Below are 17,225 nucleotides of genomic sequence, written 5' to 3'. Positions count from 1 at the left end.
CTGTACTAAATATCATCCAACATACTGGCTTTGGGATACATCAGGTGCAATGTCAAAGTGTGTTCACATTACTAAGCTGCGACCTGTCCCTCGTCATCTTCAGAACCATAAGACAAACTCCCCCTCAAAATCATTCTCATTTTTCCATCATGTCCTCTCATTTGGAAGCAGTTTCATTTCTCTTCCCCACACCCCCCAGACCCGCCAGAAATGAAAATGTAATCTTAAACTGAAGTAATTTGGCAATTTCTAGAACAGCTTGAAAACAAAAAGAAAAAAATGTTCTTGCAAAAAACACATCTTTATTGACATGTATTATAATAGAAGCACTAAGAATTAGGTAATTTACACAAAGATTTGGATTATCGATGCCCCTGGCAGAGTCCAAAAAAAGAGCATTTGCTGATTAATGTGATGTTTGCTGGTATCAGGATAAACAGTCTTATTACAAAAAAACTACATTGAGACAAAATGTTCAGCACAAGATTGGCAATACATACATTCCCATAACATCCAGAAACACATTCACTGATTTCCTTCCATTCCATTACACTCAAACAGAATTCCCTTCCCCCTCCTCCCATAACACTCACGCAGAATCCCCCCTGTAACATCCATAAACACTTAATACCATCTTTTTCCACCTTGTGCCAGTCACCTCTCACACAATTCTATTAGAACTGCTGTAAAATTAGTTTTTTCTTCACATCGTGAGTGAACTTATTGATTCTGAAGAGATCGCTCTCATAGAATGCCGACAGGTTGTGAATGTTGATCTGACGAGCCTAGAAATAAGAAGCCGCAGTCAGCACCCTGGGGGAAACGCTTCAAATAAACACTTGATGAAAGGAAATGGACAAATTGTAAACCAGGGATTGTCACCAAAAGTATTTTTAAAAAGATAGATTTATCTTGCGCGCGCACACACACACACACACACAATGTGGAAAACCATAAGCACAAATGGCTATTGAAGCTGAGTCCAGAATATAAATAAGGAAATATATTAAATGGCGAGGGAGAAAGAGATGAGATGACTCCACTGGGAAAATAGAGGGAAAGAGGAAAAGTGGTGGCCTGGCTCCTACGAAAGGGCTAGAGATTTTCAAGTCAAATCTTTCCACAAAATACACAGTCAACCCACTTTACAGTATATCCCATGAAGCCTTTCCGGGGTAATAAATCCCTTTTGACAAAAATAAAAAAATAATTTGTTCACTCAATACACTGCTGTTTTGTCCACAAAATATAATCAGTTCACTTTACAGTATATTCTGTGAAGCGCTTTGGGACGTCTCAACCATACGATAAGGCATACCAAATGCAAGGATTATTATTATTATAGCACTAACACGGACACAGACAAAATGAGTTGAATGCACTTGTGCTATAAACTGCCTACGATTTCTGCTGATCTAACATTGGAACGTAAGAGTGCTCAGGACTGAGCAATGGCCTCACGTTGGGAGGACGTCCCAAGGCGCTGGATAGTTAAGAGTTTCGGACCCGAGATTGGGGAGGGCGGAGGGTCGGAGAAGCTGGGTGATGCACGGTGGAAGAGGAGGGTCTTGAAGGAGACAATGGAGGGGGGAGGCAAATACAAAAATCCAGTAAAGAGGACTGACAGAACACACTCAAACTGGGATCAAAATTCCTGAAATTGTCACGTTCATTCTACACACAAATGGTGGTCACGAGAATGCTAGTGTCAAGTCTTCCCCCTTGTGGGCTTTGCTTCCATCTTACGCTGTGATGGGTTCCGCTCCCTCTACCTGCAGTTTTGGCTGTATTCTTACTCAACATTTAAAATGTCTGTATGATACTGAGCAACCAGGCAAATTTCAAAAAACATCAAGCATCATTGACACACAAATATACCCTAAATCAATGAGCAGTACGATTTTACAGCAAACGACTACTTCCTAATCTAATGCCCGAGTCACTAAAAACCCTCTCACCACCTGCTTCAGTCAAACAACCTCAGTTCTGAGCCCAGATACCAGATGGACTATTGGTGACAGCTGTCACCTAGGTTGGATCCCAACCCGTACAGCAGTGATCTGGGTCAAGTCCATCCCTATCAAGACCACAGATGCACATTAAATTGGAATGACACTTTTAATCATCCATTCTGTCTCTGCCCCAAATCCACTGATTAAGAAGTCTATTATGGCCCTCAACCGCCACTGCCATTTTACAGTATATTGAAAGTACTAATGAGAACTAAACTATTTATCAAACTAAAACCTATTGGACGTTACTTGGGATCTACTGACTCAAAGGTGGTGGTGGTGGGTGTGGGGGGGGGGGGAGAGCAGTGTTTAAATCACAGTTAGCAACACCAATATTAAAAGTAAATTGAAGCCCATTACAATTCAGCCTAGATCAGCATTGCAGGAAATAATCTGACCAGTACAGTACAGTTCTACAGTGTCAGCACTCCCAACACATCTACTCATCTACTGTGCCCAGAGGTAGCACTGACTGGCCAGCCCACTGGATTTGAAGAGGGCTCCTTGATTCAAATCCTTCAATCTCAGCAAAAGGATTAATTTTTAAGAATCAGATAAAAATCTAAAGCACGGGGGACTCTTAATAGATCTGTTTGATATTGAGAACACTTCGAAGCCTTTACCTTTTCCACCATGTCCTTTTCTGGCACCTCAATGCTATCTTGTTGTGCTCCGTACCGGTTCCGCTGGTATGTTGACTGCTCTGCCACCAACTGCTTCAGAATGAAGAGCAGAAGCTCATTGTTGTCTCGTTTGAATGACAAGTACCGTGAAAAGGTCTAGAGGGCATAAACACAAGGGTTACAAACTGCTCTTTAATATAAAACAATCCCTCCTTAATACTATATAACGGTAGGGTCCAGGCGCTCAGCATTGGCCACACCACATGTTCATTTGTCACTTGATAGCCTCAACATCAACATCAAGAGGTTTATCCAACAAAAACTAAGCCTGATGCGTCTTCAATCAAACCTACAATACACTACAGAGCGATCAGAAGCAGAAACCAAGGCTGATTTCCCTTTTTTTTAAAAAAAATATTATTTTCAGCCTCGCTGCTCCTCAGGAGCAACAAAGAGGAACAGTCTCTGCACCTCACCTTCCTCATGCTCCTCATGACGCTGAACTTCTGTGTGTCGATGAAGCTCTCCAGCATCACCCGAATGGCCATGTTGACATCGTCCTCCACTACATAGTCCCTCAGGTGGATGCGAGCGTGAGCCTCAGCCATTCGAATCATTGACTCTATGTGCCGCACAGTGATGGGGATGCTGCCCGTAGCCTGCAGAGATGTAAAGGTTTTTTTTTAGGCTTTTACACAGAGAGACCCATTTGAAAATTAACATCAAGGAAATGCGTGGGGCAGTAGATCAAATATGCAATCCTGATGCTTAGACCTGATTATAAAGTGCATTGGATCCTCAATTTTACTCAATAAGCCACCAACAGGACAAATTCTGCATCACTACCAGTGAATCAGAGCAGGAAAGTTAATAGAAAACATAACATGACTTGCAATCTCTTCAGTCTCTCTTTCAATGGAAAGCCCTCAAATTCAGTGTTAAACATTTACTCCAGGTTAGCCTTTAATGAGCAGTGCTGCTCTTTAAAAGGTTCATCCCAATCGAAGGAAAGGAAACTAAAATGCACAACAGCACATTACACTGGAACACAAAAGACTTGAAATTGTAGCTAGAACGATTATTTTTACTGAATGCTTGGTGTCCACTGAGTCTTTTTCAACTTCAAAACCTCAAGTCTAGTAACTGAAATCTGCTCTCACCATGGACTCCTTCCGGAGGTCACTGTACATTCTGGCAACTTTGTCCTGGTCCATCTGGTTGAGCTTGGGGTGGACTTTCTCTTTAGCGTAGGTAATGTATTTCTTCAGCAGCTCCTGTGGAATGGGATCCACGCCGTATGTATTTGGCAAATGCTGTTCATTTTCTGCTCCACTAGCTGTGTCTTTGTTGCTTGGATGGTGTTTGATGTGGCTGCCCACTACAAACCGGGCCAGCATTTCATCCTATTCGAAACATTTACACACAGAAACAACTATTACTGATCAATCAAACCAGCACTTTAAATTAAAACCAACAGTGAAATAGCATTCAATCGACCAACTATATACAGTGAGTCCAGTGAGATTCAATATACCATGGGTTTGGAGATAATGTGGGAATACTGTGAAACCACAGTCCTCTGAAGTGCTATGTACTTTAGACTTCCGATGCTGATTGCCTGCCTCCCAGCAATGCTTAATGACTCAATGCTACATCATTCCACGATGGCTCCCTGCATGTGGAATGGGGGTCAGTGACACTATAGTGACCTGACGAGTGGCTGTACAATAACGTGCTGTGTTATAAACAGGGTCTTGCTTTACGGCCCCCTAAATCATTGTGTTATAATGGGATCAAACAATTCTTTTCATCGCCTGCCCTCTCCTGCGCTGAAGGTGATGAAACATGACACAGACCTTGAATCAAACCAGGGAAATCGATAGTCCAGTGTAACACAACAACAACAAAATTACATTTGTAAAGCATCTTTCACGTCGGGAGGACATCCTGGACAGTCAGTGTTTCGGACCCGAGCTGGGGTCTGGATTGGGGAGGCTGGAGGACGTCCTCCTGACGTGAAAGGCGCTTTATAAATGGAATCTTGTTGTTGTTGTTGTTGTGGAGGGGAAGCAGGGTGATTGAAAGCACCGTTGAAGAGGATGTTCTCAAGATGGGTCTTGAAGGAGGCAAGGGAGGGGAGAGGCGGAGGGTCTGCAGGATGGAGTTCTAGAGGGTGGGAACAGAATGGCAGATGTCCGCCCGTCAATGATGGGGCGGGCAAATTGAAGCAAGCCAGAGGCTGCTGAGTGGAGGGAGCGGGCAGAATGTTAGGAGCTCGTAGAGATAGTGGGGAGCAAGGCAATGGAGGACTCTGAAGGTGAGGACCAGGATCTTGAACTGTATCCTCTGTGTGATGGGAAGCCAGTGGAGTCAGGTGAGGATGGAGGTGAAAGGGTCACAGAGCCGAATGCGGTGGAGACACGGGCTGCAGAGTTCTGGATGATCTGCAGCCTATGGAGGGAGGAGTTGGGGAGACCGACAAACAGGGAGTTTGTATAGTCAAGCCTTGATGTTATGAATGCGTGTATGAGGGTTTCGTCAGCCTGCGCTGTGCGACAGTGGCGGAGCCAGGCGATGTTGTGGAGGTGGGGGAAGGCAGAGCTGGTCAAGGCACGGATGTGGGGTAGAAAAGATAGTTGAGCGTCAAACATGACGTCACGGTTCTGGACTGGCTTAGTTAGGTGGAGTGTGCATCCATGAATGGTAATGCTGTCAGCGCCTGAGGTGTGATGGCGTTGACTGGAGCCAATAAGGATTGCCATGAAATAAATAATCATGCAAGGTGATTAGGGCCATGAAATAAAGAAGAAAATTCATAACCAGTGGACCTTTCTTGTAAATGGGGTTGGAATTTAACTGGAGACCAATTCTTACCTGAACAGGGTCAATGGTGTCTCTGACAACACACAGGATATCAAATCTGGACAAGATTGGCTCAGACAGGTCCACATTGTCAGCGAAGGTCAAAGAAGGATCATAGCGTCCTCCTAAACAAAGAGAGAAATCCTGATCGATAAACTATTTTAAAAGAAAATTAGGTATATGCTTGAAAAAGAACATAGGTCATGGGGAATAAGCAAGAACGTGCGACTAGATAGGCATCTCCTTGTACACTAAAGATTCAGCAAATCCACGAAACAGTCTTAAAACCAGGTTCTGCTATCATTAGTGACAAAACTATTATTTTAAATCTTGCGATTCACTAGAACCTGCTAAACCCTAAATACTTTACCATAATAGGTTAATTGTCACAATTTTATACAGATCATGTTACTGTAAGTGATGTGCGATATTATTCAAGAATATTTTTTTAGTTCTTTGGATAATATCATTTAAAAACAAGTCAAATTTCCTTGCAACGCCCTCTGCTGTCAGACTGATTCATGTTGTGAAAGGACCAGAAGGTAGCAGAGGTTGCTCGAAGCAATCTTGTCGTTTCTCAGAGTGGCCTAATAAAGCAGTTAAAAATAGATGCATATCGAAGAAAAGGACTCAAAGCAGAAAGCATGTCTCGCTCCAAAGCCATTACTGCTCCTCACCTATGGGATTGGCAGCAGAGATGATTGTACATCGGGCCTGAAGAGAGGTGACAATGCCTGCCTTGGAGATAGAGATGCTCTGCTGTTCCATCGCTTCATGAATGCTGGTCCTGTCCTGGTCGTTCATCTGTCAAATAATAAGTCTTTTATTAATTAAAATAGTACTAATTCTTACACATGATAAAGTGCCTAGAACACCAAGATCATATCAAAGTGTTTTACAAGGTTAAAGTGTGGTAACTCTATTTGTAGGAGAACAATGGAGCCAATTTTTAAACAGCAATTTCCCACATACAGATATGAAGAGCCATAAAATGGTTGAACAATTTTATCTGGAGCATTGTTAAAAAAAAGTCTGTTATCTATTTGAATAGGGTCACTTTAAATATTCATCTGAATAGGTAAGATAGGTTCTCGGTTTAATGTGCCTCATACAAAGGGCCTTTGACAACGCAAAGCCCACCCCCACTGTATCAGAGTATCAGTCTAGACCATGAGCTCAAAGTCCTGATCTGGAGCTTGAATCCAGAACCTCCTACTCCAGAGGCGAAAGGGACAGTCAACAAATTTGCCTTTTCTTACCTTGTCAAACTCATCGATGAGACACACTCCTCTGTCTGCCAACACCAGAGCTCCGGCCTCCAGAGTCCATTCCTTACTGACTGGGTTCCTCTGCACGTAAGCAGTCAGACCCACGGCTGACGCTCCCTGGCCAGTAGTGAACACAGCTCGACTGGAAACTTTTTCCACGTATTTCAGAAATTGAGATTTGGCTGTGCCCGGGTCACCACATAGCAGGACGTTGATGTCCCCTCGCACCTTGTGCTTTCCACCTGGAACCAGGAATATTCAAACCTAAGTTCTTTCGTAATAGACTTGGCAAGATGCAACACACAAAGGTTAAATCCTCATTTGTAACCGAAACAGTAAAGAAAGACATCGACACAGGCTCAATTTTGATATTCCTTTGCCAGGCACGACACCGTGGACCCTGTTCACAGGCTTAATCAGCACTGGCACTTTGCTAACATTGATGAGAACAACCTAAGTGCCCTTCACCTCTTCTTAGACAGCGAGAGAAAGACCGAGAGATGAGAAACACACACACACCAGCAACCTGAATTTATATAGCAGCCATTGCATGGGGTAGTGTCTGAAGCGCTTTGAAAAGGAGCGTACGTTTTGGAGGCCAATGCGGGTAGGGGCGCTAATGCGAGAGGGTGCACAAAAAAGAAAATTCACCTTGAAATGATAATATCTGGTCAGTCACTAAGAGATCAGGAGCAAGTCGTTTAAAAAGAAAAGCTGTCAATGACTGACTGAACTTATTCTGATCTGAATTAATCATTCAATAATATCCAACAGATGGACCTACCTGGGTTTTTGGCTTCACCTCCGAACAGTGCCAAAGCAAGACCCCTTTTAATGTCCTCATGGCCATATATAGAAGGTGCAATGCTAGCAAAGATCTACAGAGATACAAGGCACAGATGTCAGAACTAATAAGTCCATTTCAAAAGCCGATTGCAACATTTTCCTCAAAACTTTCTATCATTGCAATACCACAGAACCTGCCAGGACATCGGACACAAAGAATTAAAGAGCACAAGAATTGTAACCATGCATATAACCTGACACCACATTCCTTGCCAACGTCTCTAGTATGTACACACTTATTTACCATTCCTGGAAATATTAAATATAGTTGACGATTTGTCGACAGATAATATCCATACTTATTTTGTTTGGATTTTAAGCAATTTTTCGACCACAGTAATTCAATATTATTAAAAATGATGTTTAACAATGAGAATTCATTTCTCTTGATTTGGAGAAAATTGGAAAATACCATCTTTACCAATTAAAATCGGATACAGGCAAGTCTAATATTAAGCAATAATCTAAAAGATCTGTTGTACACAAGTCTCATCATAAATATTTTTTCATACACCAAAACCCACCGCAAGTAGCAAGTCACACTTTGATAGTCTAGGTTCCCCTCGTACCTTGTACTTTCTTGAAACCAGGAATATTCAAACCTAAGTTCTTTCATAATAGACTTGGCAAGATGCGACACATAAACGTTAATTCCTCATTCGTAACCAAAACAGTAAAGAGCAAGATTGTGTAGGAGTGAGAAATTGTTTAAAAATGTTTACTGAAGTGAATAATATACCAGTGTATCATTGCAGGATAAATGGCACTCTCTCTGGATTGCTTTCCTGCAACACCCAAATCCACTACTTTATAGCACGTACTCACCTTTTCTCCTAACCTCTCGTCTTTGGAAAGACTAACAATAGTCTTGATGTCTTCATCGGTGAGTTCACCCACAGCCAATTTATTGTCTTTCTTTGTGATGTGATTCGCCATGATCACCGTGGCAAAGACAGGAAAGCCATTCGCAGTGTTGAGTGAACCGTCATAGTTATTGTGATAGACGCCAGTGAGTTCCTGCAACAAGAGCACAAATTAGATCACTTGTTTACAGCTGCAATTCCCTGTCGATTGTTTACAGTAATCTCACTAAATCACACTCAGTGGCAATTTTAACACCGGTCCAGATGCACTGGAAAAACAAACCATTTATAGAATTAGGAGTTTGAGCTTGCTGCAAAGCAAGTGATCACTCCAGATTTGAGGTGATGTCTTGCATCAGTAAGATTGTATTAGTGGCTGTATTAGTGGCTCCATTGGCAGCACTCACACAACTCTGAGTCAGAAGAGTGTAGGTTCAAACCCCACATCGAGACTTGAATTTACATAGTCTTAACCAACATTACAATGCATTGCTGGGAATGTTTTGTATGGTCGGAGATGCTGTGAAGGTCAGCACGGATACTGAGATGGGGACGTGCTTTACGGCACTTGGGCCTGTAGGAATCTAATGTGCACAGGCAGAATTAAAAACAATGTCATTAGATTTCAAGCAAGTCTGCGAATTCCAGATTCCGGTAAACTGGGGGTTCATTGGCTTGTTGGTGTAATAAGAGGATAGTAGGTTGAATATTTTGAAAGGATGATGTTAATAATAATCCTTGCAGTTAATATAGTGCTTCATCACGCCTTCAAGACATCTCAAAGCGCTTCACAGAACATACTGTAAAGTTCATTGACTATATTTTTTGAGCAAAACTCAGCAGCCAATTGCACAGTCATGGATTGAGTGACCAAATTATAATTTGTGTAAGGAGAATCAATACACAATATAGCATATATTACCATACTGTAATGATAATACCATATACTTATCCTTGAAATATTCATCTCCACAAACTACACAGCTTCTGAGTAATTACAGATGAAGCTTTTTTTAAACTAAGTATTCAACCATTTTTATAAACATAAATATTCCCATATGCCAAAGTTCCTTAGATGAAACCAAATTGGCTTCAGCTGATTTGATGAGTTTCCTGAAGGTTACTTACGATATCATCACCCGGCTTACAGCTATCCACGAGGTCTGCAAGGAGGATTGCATCTTTTGAGCGTGGAAGCCTCCCAGCTGCAACTTTCCCTGGACTCTCCTGAATGGTGATCCTTTGGTAATTCTGGTACACAGTCTGAAAGGGAGCAGATAGGTTTGTAAACACCTCTTCAGCAAAAAAACTCATTCAGGCTGAACCAGAGCCATTTTTGCGATGGAGTCAAAACAGAAAAAGCACATATGTTTTGCTGCACTATCACCAATATTTTAGAAACTGATATCAACACACAACCAAAACTCTGTACTGATTAAATCTTAATAAAAGGCATCGCTTAGAAAGCAAGTGATCAGTGTTAATCAATGTAAGGTTGTAAGGCAAGACAGTACGAGGCTAATTGTGACTCCTCAGCTAAAATTAGCCAACTCTCCACAGACGGGACATCGAACCTCGGATCTTCTGGCTGTTTACAATCGGAAGTGCCACTGCATAACCCAGCCACCAGAGACCTAAAATCCTTTATAGTTAAGACTATACAACCACTGCAAAATAATAATAATAACCTTTGCATTTGATATAGCACTGGACGTCTTCTAGATGTCTCAAAGTGCTTCACAGAATAGACCGTAAAGCGAATTGACTGTATATTTGTGGGCGAAATGCGGCAGCCAATCGCGCACAGCAGCGTCTCACAAACAGTCGTGGATTGAAATGACCAACTTTCTTTGAGAGATTATTATCAGGCGTCGAGATTGTACAGTATTTTTGAAAATTCCCAAACTCACAGATCTGATTAGGATCCCGGTCTCCATACTTCCAAAAACAAACAGAATTTAAGACTGAATTTCCTAAATTCTCTGCAGTATCAAATTTTAAGACAATATTAAGGCTAAGATCATGACGAATTTCACCTCGGGAAATATGGTAGCAGTTTTTAATAAGTAACAGTAGGGTTTTATTTCTTATCTGGATCCTCAAGAGGCCAATGTAGTCAATGGAATTGGCAGGTTGTTGAAGGTTGCAATTCATCAGACTGACAACTGCTGCACACAAAACCTAAGCCTCCATCAATTTACCTCCTCCATGTTGATTTCGAAAGGCCCCATTGATTGGCACTCAGGGCAGGAGCCCGGCTTCACCTCCTGATTCTGGGACTGGAAGAAAGGCCCCAGGATGAAATTACATTTGTTACAGTTGTACTTGACCATGCTGAGCTGGGGTAGGACGCCCGTACAGCTTGTGACCACGCCACTCGTCCGGATCAGCTGATTCAAGTGAAGCTGCCTGCAACGGAAGATTAAGATGCGATAAGGCGCAATATCAAATGAAAGGATCATTATTATTATAGCTAGATAGATAGATCGATCGCTCACTCACAGCATTCCTGTCACACTATACCAGGCTTTCAATTCAAAATGAAATATTCCATCCCTGTGTCGTCTGTGTACAGCAAAGTGGGTTAATCAACAATAATAATCCTTGCATTTGATATAGCGCCTTATCACATTGTTGAGACGCTGAAAGTGCTTCACATGATTATACTGTAAAGCGCATTGACTGTGTATTTTGTGGGCAAAATGTGGCAGCCAATTGTACACAGCAGCGTCCTACAAACGGTCGTGGAATGAGTGACCACGACTATTTGGGCCCTGCCTCCAGTTATTATTATTTTTTTTTGGGGTGGGGGGGCATTATTACCTCCGGAAACTGATCTGCCAATCGACTAACAACCAAGTTCCTAATTATTACTAGGTAAACAGAGGCGTGTGGGTTAAGGAAACTTGCCCAGGGTTTCACCCCACCCGGGAATCTAACTCAGGTCCTCTTACTGTCGAGGTAATTGCGATAAACCCTGGTTGATGTGATAAGCTTGCTCTCTTCTGTAGGTGTGAAAAAAAATGTTCAGAATTGAGGCAAGCAGACGATGACATTAAAGAGTGACCAGTGAGGACAGTGAAAAATTCATCCTGTTGAGAGTGAGGTTAAAGAACATCGTCGTACATCTGCCATGATACACCCGAATTGGGAATACTTGAATATCAGGTACTGTACCTCAACGAGCGGAGCTCCTCTACCAGAGGGAGACTGGAAATTCTAACATGGATCTCCTTTGCGATTCGGTCGTACTTTGGGTACATGGAGAGAACCACGTCTTTGGCAGCTTCATCAAATATCTTGAGCATTTCTGCCGGTGCCTCAGGCAGGAAGTAAGCAAGCACATGCTCCCGGGCAGCCAGATCCTCGTAATTTACCACCAGACTTTCCCTGTTTTCTGCAAGTGCAATAGGTTGTCTGTTACTCTGGGCAGCAGCAGCTGAACAGACCTCAACTCCTAAAATCGCACTAGCGCGAGGGTGGGGCTGGCAGACAGAGCTCTTCAATTTCTCTCAGCACTATGTAACCATTTAGGTTGGCAAGAGTTACCTAATACTATGGTGCGGAGGGAGGTTGTAGGACATAGGATCGCACGCTCCCTAACCATTGCCTGGCAAGATCTTGATTACATATGGAGGTTCCAAGGACAAGGAGTGAGGCCAACATCAACTAGCATGCTCTGGTACTACTCACCTTTACACATGTCGCTTATCTTTTCCTTGAACACGTTGTGTCCATGCTCATCCACGTGGGTCCTTAGGAAGTTCTTGAAACGGTGGTAGATTTCCAGCCTGGGCGCTGCCATGGAAACCCACTCCCTGACGGAGTGACCCTTCATGTCCTCCAGGTTTTCAATGCTTTCAATCATCTGTAGAAGAGAAAGAGAGTGTAAGTTGCAAAACTTCTTTGGGGCAGCTTCAGAAAACACCAGCGATCACATTTCCATTTTACTGGAAATGATCTGAAAGACAGTCCTAATGTCGCATCATATGCAACACGCCTCATAGCCACCACCTGAAACACATTTGTAAATAATAACAACCTTGTACTCACATCATCATCTTCATCAGCGTCTCCGACTGCTGTTGGATCTGCCAAACGCGGACGTTTCTTTCCAGGACGTTCTTCTTCCTCATCACTATCTGCAATAAAAGATCACCGTCACCATCTCCAGTGATAGAACTATGTCTTGTTTCCAGTTACAAAATATTTATAATTTTACTCTCGGCAGGAAAAGAATCTCTATTTAAATCATTTCTCTCCCCACTCTACATGACTCGGCTGAATACACCCGCACTTACGTATTTAATCATACTTATTTCATATTTAAACTGCTTTTCGTTCCACAATGTTTAATGGAAGATTCCAAGTCAGACCCTTACAAAATGCACAAATCAGCACAAACGTGTAAGGGACGCACCATAAAGCAGATCAATCCTCATCCGGCCCTGCCGTAGATCCTCTGCGCGGTCCCTCTGTTGCATCTCTCTTTCAGCTTCTGCTCGCTGGCTTGCGGTCATCTCCTGCAGATCCTCGTCATCATCGAGACCCTCGCGCTCATACAAGTCCAGCTCAGGAATAGCACGGTAGTCACTATAGGTCAGAAGAAACATATCATCAATTAGACAAACAGCGAACAAGTGCAAACTGGTTTCATAATTTATCTTCTGAGAAAAAAAATTCCCCTTGGATCTCCTCTCCCATCTATATTTTCAATTATGATTCAGATAGATATTGCAACTTCAAAGAAACGTGCAGTTCTCTGTTATCTTGTCTTACATTACCTTCTCATCCAAGTTCAATTAACTGTATTGATCATGGGACTTTACGAAGCAGACTGGCTGCTGGTTTGTCTGTGAAATAAATATTTTCTGTTTTCATTTCCAAATATTCCAAGCTGTTTATTTTACACAGAATGTGGATTTTTGTGAATTAACGTAGAAAATTTTACAGCCATTTGGCCTATATATGCAAATCTCTGTTATGAGGATGTTTGTTAGGTCAGGTGTATCAAGGAAACTGGAACAATGGTGGATAATCTCAGTTGAGGTACAGATCAGCCAGATCTTATAGAATGGCGGAACAGGTTCGAGAGGCTGAATGGCTTACTCCTGTTTCTATGTTTCTGAAGGTGCTTTTACCTCCTTGATGAAACAAACTGAATTACATAAGGGAGAAGGAAATAGTAGGATAGGAAATTAGGAAGGGTGAAGGATCATGTACAATATAAACCCTAGTATGGACTACTTAGGCTGAATGACCCATTACCGTGCTCTCACGCCGTATGTAATTCTACATAATTAATTTTACATACGAGAGATTTTCATTCAATTAATATTTTAATGCCAAAGATTTGCAGAATTTACTGAGGTGAAAGGATTTTCCATGGGAAATGCAGTCAGCAATAATATGTTTGGAGCTGATTAATTTCACATGGAGTGTGATGTTGCTGTAGTAACCACCATCATCCTCTGACAATATTAAATTTGTATTGTTCAAACATAGTGCGGTTTGGATACAGACCTCTGTGAGGTCAAACAGAATTTATTATGAGGTAATTAGGCCTGATTCAGTTGACTGAATAGTAACAAATTGCTCCGGGTGCAGGAAAGAAAAACATTGTAATGTGCGCGACTCAAAGCAGCAAGGCTGAAAGAGGACATTTGCCAGAAATTACCGAATTGCAGCTGCCACCTTCTTCGCAGCTGCTTTCCTATCGTAATTTGTAGCAACAGTAATTTGGTTGGGAATTGTGGTGATTTGGAGGCTTCAGAGAAAGATGGTTTTGATGAACATTTTCCTCACTGCTTGTTTTATCATGATTACTGGCTGCTGCTACATCTATGGACACTTTACTCGGAGCTACAGAAATGCTCAGAGCTCCCAATAAAGACAACACACTTCTTCCTTTCCCAAATATTTAGACATCAAGATAGAGAATCCAAGGCTGTGTGTATTAATTTCTATTACAATCAAGGATGCGACTATCCTGTCCCCTGCCGGAGCAACTTACTATTTGGCTACTGAAGAGATCAACCACTGAATGGAAACAGACCACCTAAATTTATATAATGTCTTCCACACAAACTAAACATCTCAAAGAACTATAGAGGAGACATCTCAAAGGTATACTTTCTATTATTTCTCAGCAGAGACACCGACATTGTTTCAAAAACACAACTTGTGCGTCTGTCTTGATAAACTGCTACTTTCCACAATTTCAATAATAGTTACAAGGCCTCCCTCCACTAAACACAACATTTAGCCCAGTTGCTCAAAAATATCCTGAATACAAAAATCTGTCTGGTACCCAACCTCCAAAATAAAAGTTTCCTTGCTTGCTGCAAAAGATGTGTATAACGTTCCCAGATTTTTACAACGTCTTATTATTTACTCACTCTTCCATCGCATCACCCATCAGATCCTCGCCTTCCTCTTCCTCAACTAGCACATCCGTTCCAAGCAAACCTTCGGATTCATCTTCAAACGGAGGAAGATCTCTTCCGGGACTGGAAGTCAAGGCATCGCCACGCCGAGGGGTTCGGTTTGGGCTTGCAGCCACGTTGAATGACTCAGAAGATTCCTATTAGCGCAAAGAACAGTTGGAATTATTAAGCAGTTTTAGCAATGCTTCCAAAAGTAGCAACGTTGTACAAATCCTTACCGAGCCAAGTAGGACCTTCATTCACACTGAAATAAAATGCTTCGAAAAAAAAGGACAATTACTCTTGTTAGATACATCAGACATTAAAAGGCAGTGAAATTTGATGATGGTAACTTGTGCATCTCACTCAAAAATGAATCTGTCAGGAGACCAGTCAATCAAATGCACAAATATTTGGCAGAATTTGAAGTGTTACAGTCAATTTGAGACACTGTAAGCTTCAAATAAAGCAAATCTGTGAACTCCAGAATGGGTTGTGATTTTTCTAAAAATTAAAACTAGCACCAGTATTTGGAAAGAGACAAGGCATTTATAAATGAACATTTACAAAGTGTCAGAATCGAAAATTTCACCTAATTTTATCAACGTACAATTTCTTAAATATCAGATGGAAAGTCAAAACCAGGACAGTTTGGGCATACATATTAGTTCTGGTAAGCATATTTATAATAATCCTCGCATTTGATATAGCGCTTCTCTGGTCTTCCAGACGTCTCAAAGCGCTTCACAGAATATACTGCAAAGTGCACTGACTGTATACTTGTGGGTGAAACGCAGCAGTCAATTGCGCACAGCGGTGTCCCACAAACATCGTGGATTGAAGTAACCAATTTATTATTGGTTATTATCGTGGAGTCCTGTAGCTCAGTGGTTAGAGCACTCGCTTTGCAAGTGAGAGACCTGAGTTCAATTCCAGGCAGAGGGCGAAACCTTGGGCAAGTTTCCTTACTCCACACAGAGCCTAATAATAATCCCTCCAAAACACAAAACAATAACAAATCGGTCATTTTCAATCCATATGACTGTTTGTGGGACATTGCTGTGCGCCATTGGCTGCCGCGTTCGCCCACAAATATACATTTAACTCACTTCACGGTGTGTTCTGTGAAGCGCTTTGGGACGTCCTCCCGACGTGAAAAGCGCTGTATCAAATGCAAGGATTATTATTACTATTATTGTTTTGTTTCTTGAGGGATTATTATCAGGCGTGTGGAGTAAGGAGACTTGCCCAAGGTTTTGCCCTGCCTGGGAACTGAATCCCGGGTCTCTCGCTTGTGCTCTAACCGCTGTGGTACAGGACTCCACGACACAAACAAGTGAGAGTGCTATACACCAACCCAGAAAGGCTGACTCCGGGGACTCTGCTGAGCTGCACTGAGCTCCAGTTGGATGTTAAAAGATCCCACGACACTGTTCCAAAAGAGAAGGGGAGTCTCTCTCTCTCCTGTGTCCTGGACAACAATCCCCCAAATAAAATGGCTCACTCCCCCCCCCACCACCCCACCCCACGGTTGTTGGTGGGACATTGCTGTGTGCACGTGGCTGTTGCGTCTTGTCCACAACGTACAGGACAGTCCGTCCGCTGAACAGCGTATTCCTGTGAAGCGTTTCGAGGCGCCTCCACGACGTGATATCAAATTCAAAGATTACGATGGTGATGGCGATGACGATGATAATAACAGTATCTGTCAGAGACTCGGTCGGGTCAAGAAACTTTTCCAGTGTCGTGTTCTTTACCGACGCGTTTTGCGGGAAACTGACCCGACGGCTGAGACTGGAGTGAACACAGTGGAGTGAACACAGAGAGGGGGAGAGGGAGGGAGAGAGCAAGTGGGGGGAGCGGTGCCCCTCCTGACAGCCTTTGGGCCGTTAGCCTCTTATTGTTCGGAAGAACTGAGAGCCGGGGCCGGGCCGGGCCCCCTGTACTCCGGACTGCACCCCTCCCGCCCCCGGGAGCCGCTGGGCCCGGTCACCATCAGAGCGGGAGGGGGGGGGAAGAGACCTGCGACCCGGTGCCTAACAAGTCACTGACGAACGAGCTCCCCCCGGGGGGGGGGGAAGGGGTTTGGTATCACCGGCGCCGACTTTCTCCTCACGTTGACACTCACCGCCATGTCGCTCGCGCTCCTCTTCCTCTGACGGGCTCCTCAAAGCGAGTTTTGGCGCCCAAACCGCCCACCTGACCATCCGCCGACGTCACACGCGCGCGCGCACGTCCAGCGGCCCTCCGCGCCGACGCGGGACGCGGAGCGACGTCGGCTCCCGACTCTTCAAAGCGGCGCGTCGCACGTCACCGACGCTTCGTT

General features: G+C 43.1%; 1 protein-coding gene across 1 annotated transcript; it reads right to left on the bottom strand.

The window, feature by feature from the left end:
* Positions 1-282: 282 nt before the first annotated feature.
* mcm2 (minichromosome maintenance complex component 2) lies at positions 283-17,117 on the bottom strand. The gene is made up of 17 exons (XM_042339643.1): positions 17,028-17,117; positions 14,873-15,057; positions 12,895-13,067; positions 12,528-12,616; positions 12,168-12,342; positions 11,652-11,871; positions 10,676-10,883; positions 9,603-9,737; positions 8,437-8,628; positions 7,550-7,643; positions 6,757-7,007; positions 6,175-6,301; positions 5,510-5,622; positions 3,796-4,038; positions 3,112-3,294; positions 2,636-2,791; positions 283-785 (listed from the first exon to the last, which is right to left on the bottom strand). The coding sequence occupies exons 1-17, from the start codon at positions 17,031-17,033 to the stop codon at positions 675-677; spliced, it is 2,661 nt and encodes an 886-aa protein (XP_042195577.1). The 5' UTR covers positions 17,034-17,117; the 3' UTR covers positions 283-674.
* Between the last annotated feature and the right edge of the window lie 108 nt (positions 17,118-17,225).

Source organism: Callorhinchus milii, unplaced genomic scaffold, assembly GCF_018977255.1.
Source record: "Callorhinchus milii isolate IMCB2004 unplaced genomic scaffold, IMCB_Cmil_1.0 Scaffold12, whole genome shotgun sequence".
In the NCBI taxonomy this organism is placed as follows: Eukaryota; Metazoa; Chordata; class Chondrichthyes; order Chimaeriformes; family Callorhinchidae; genus Callorhinchus; species Callorhinchus milii.
Note: the sequence above shows the minus strand (reverse complement) of the source record. Positions and strands in the feature narration are given on the sequence as shown.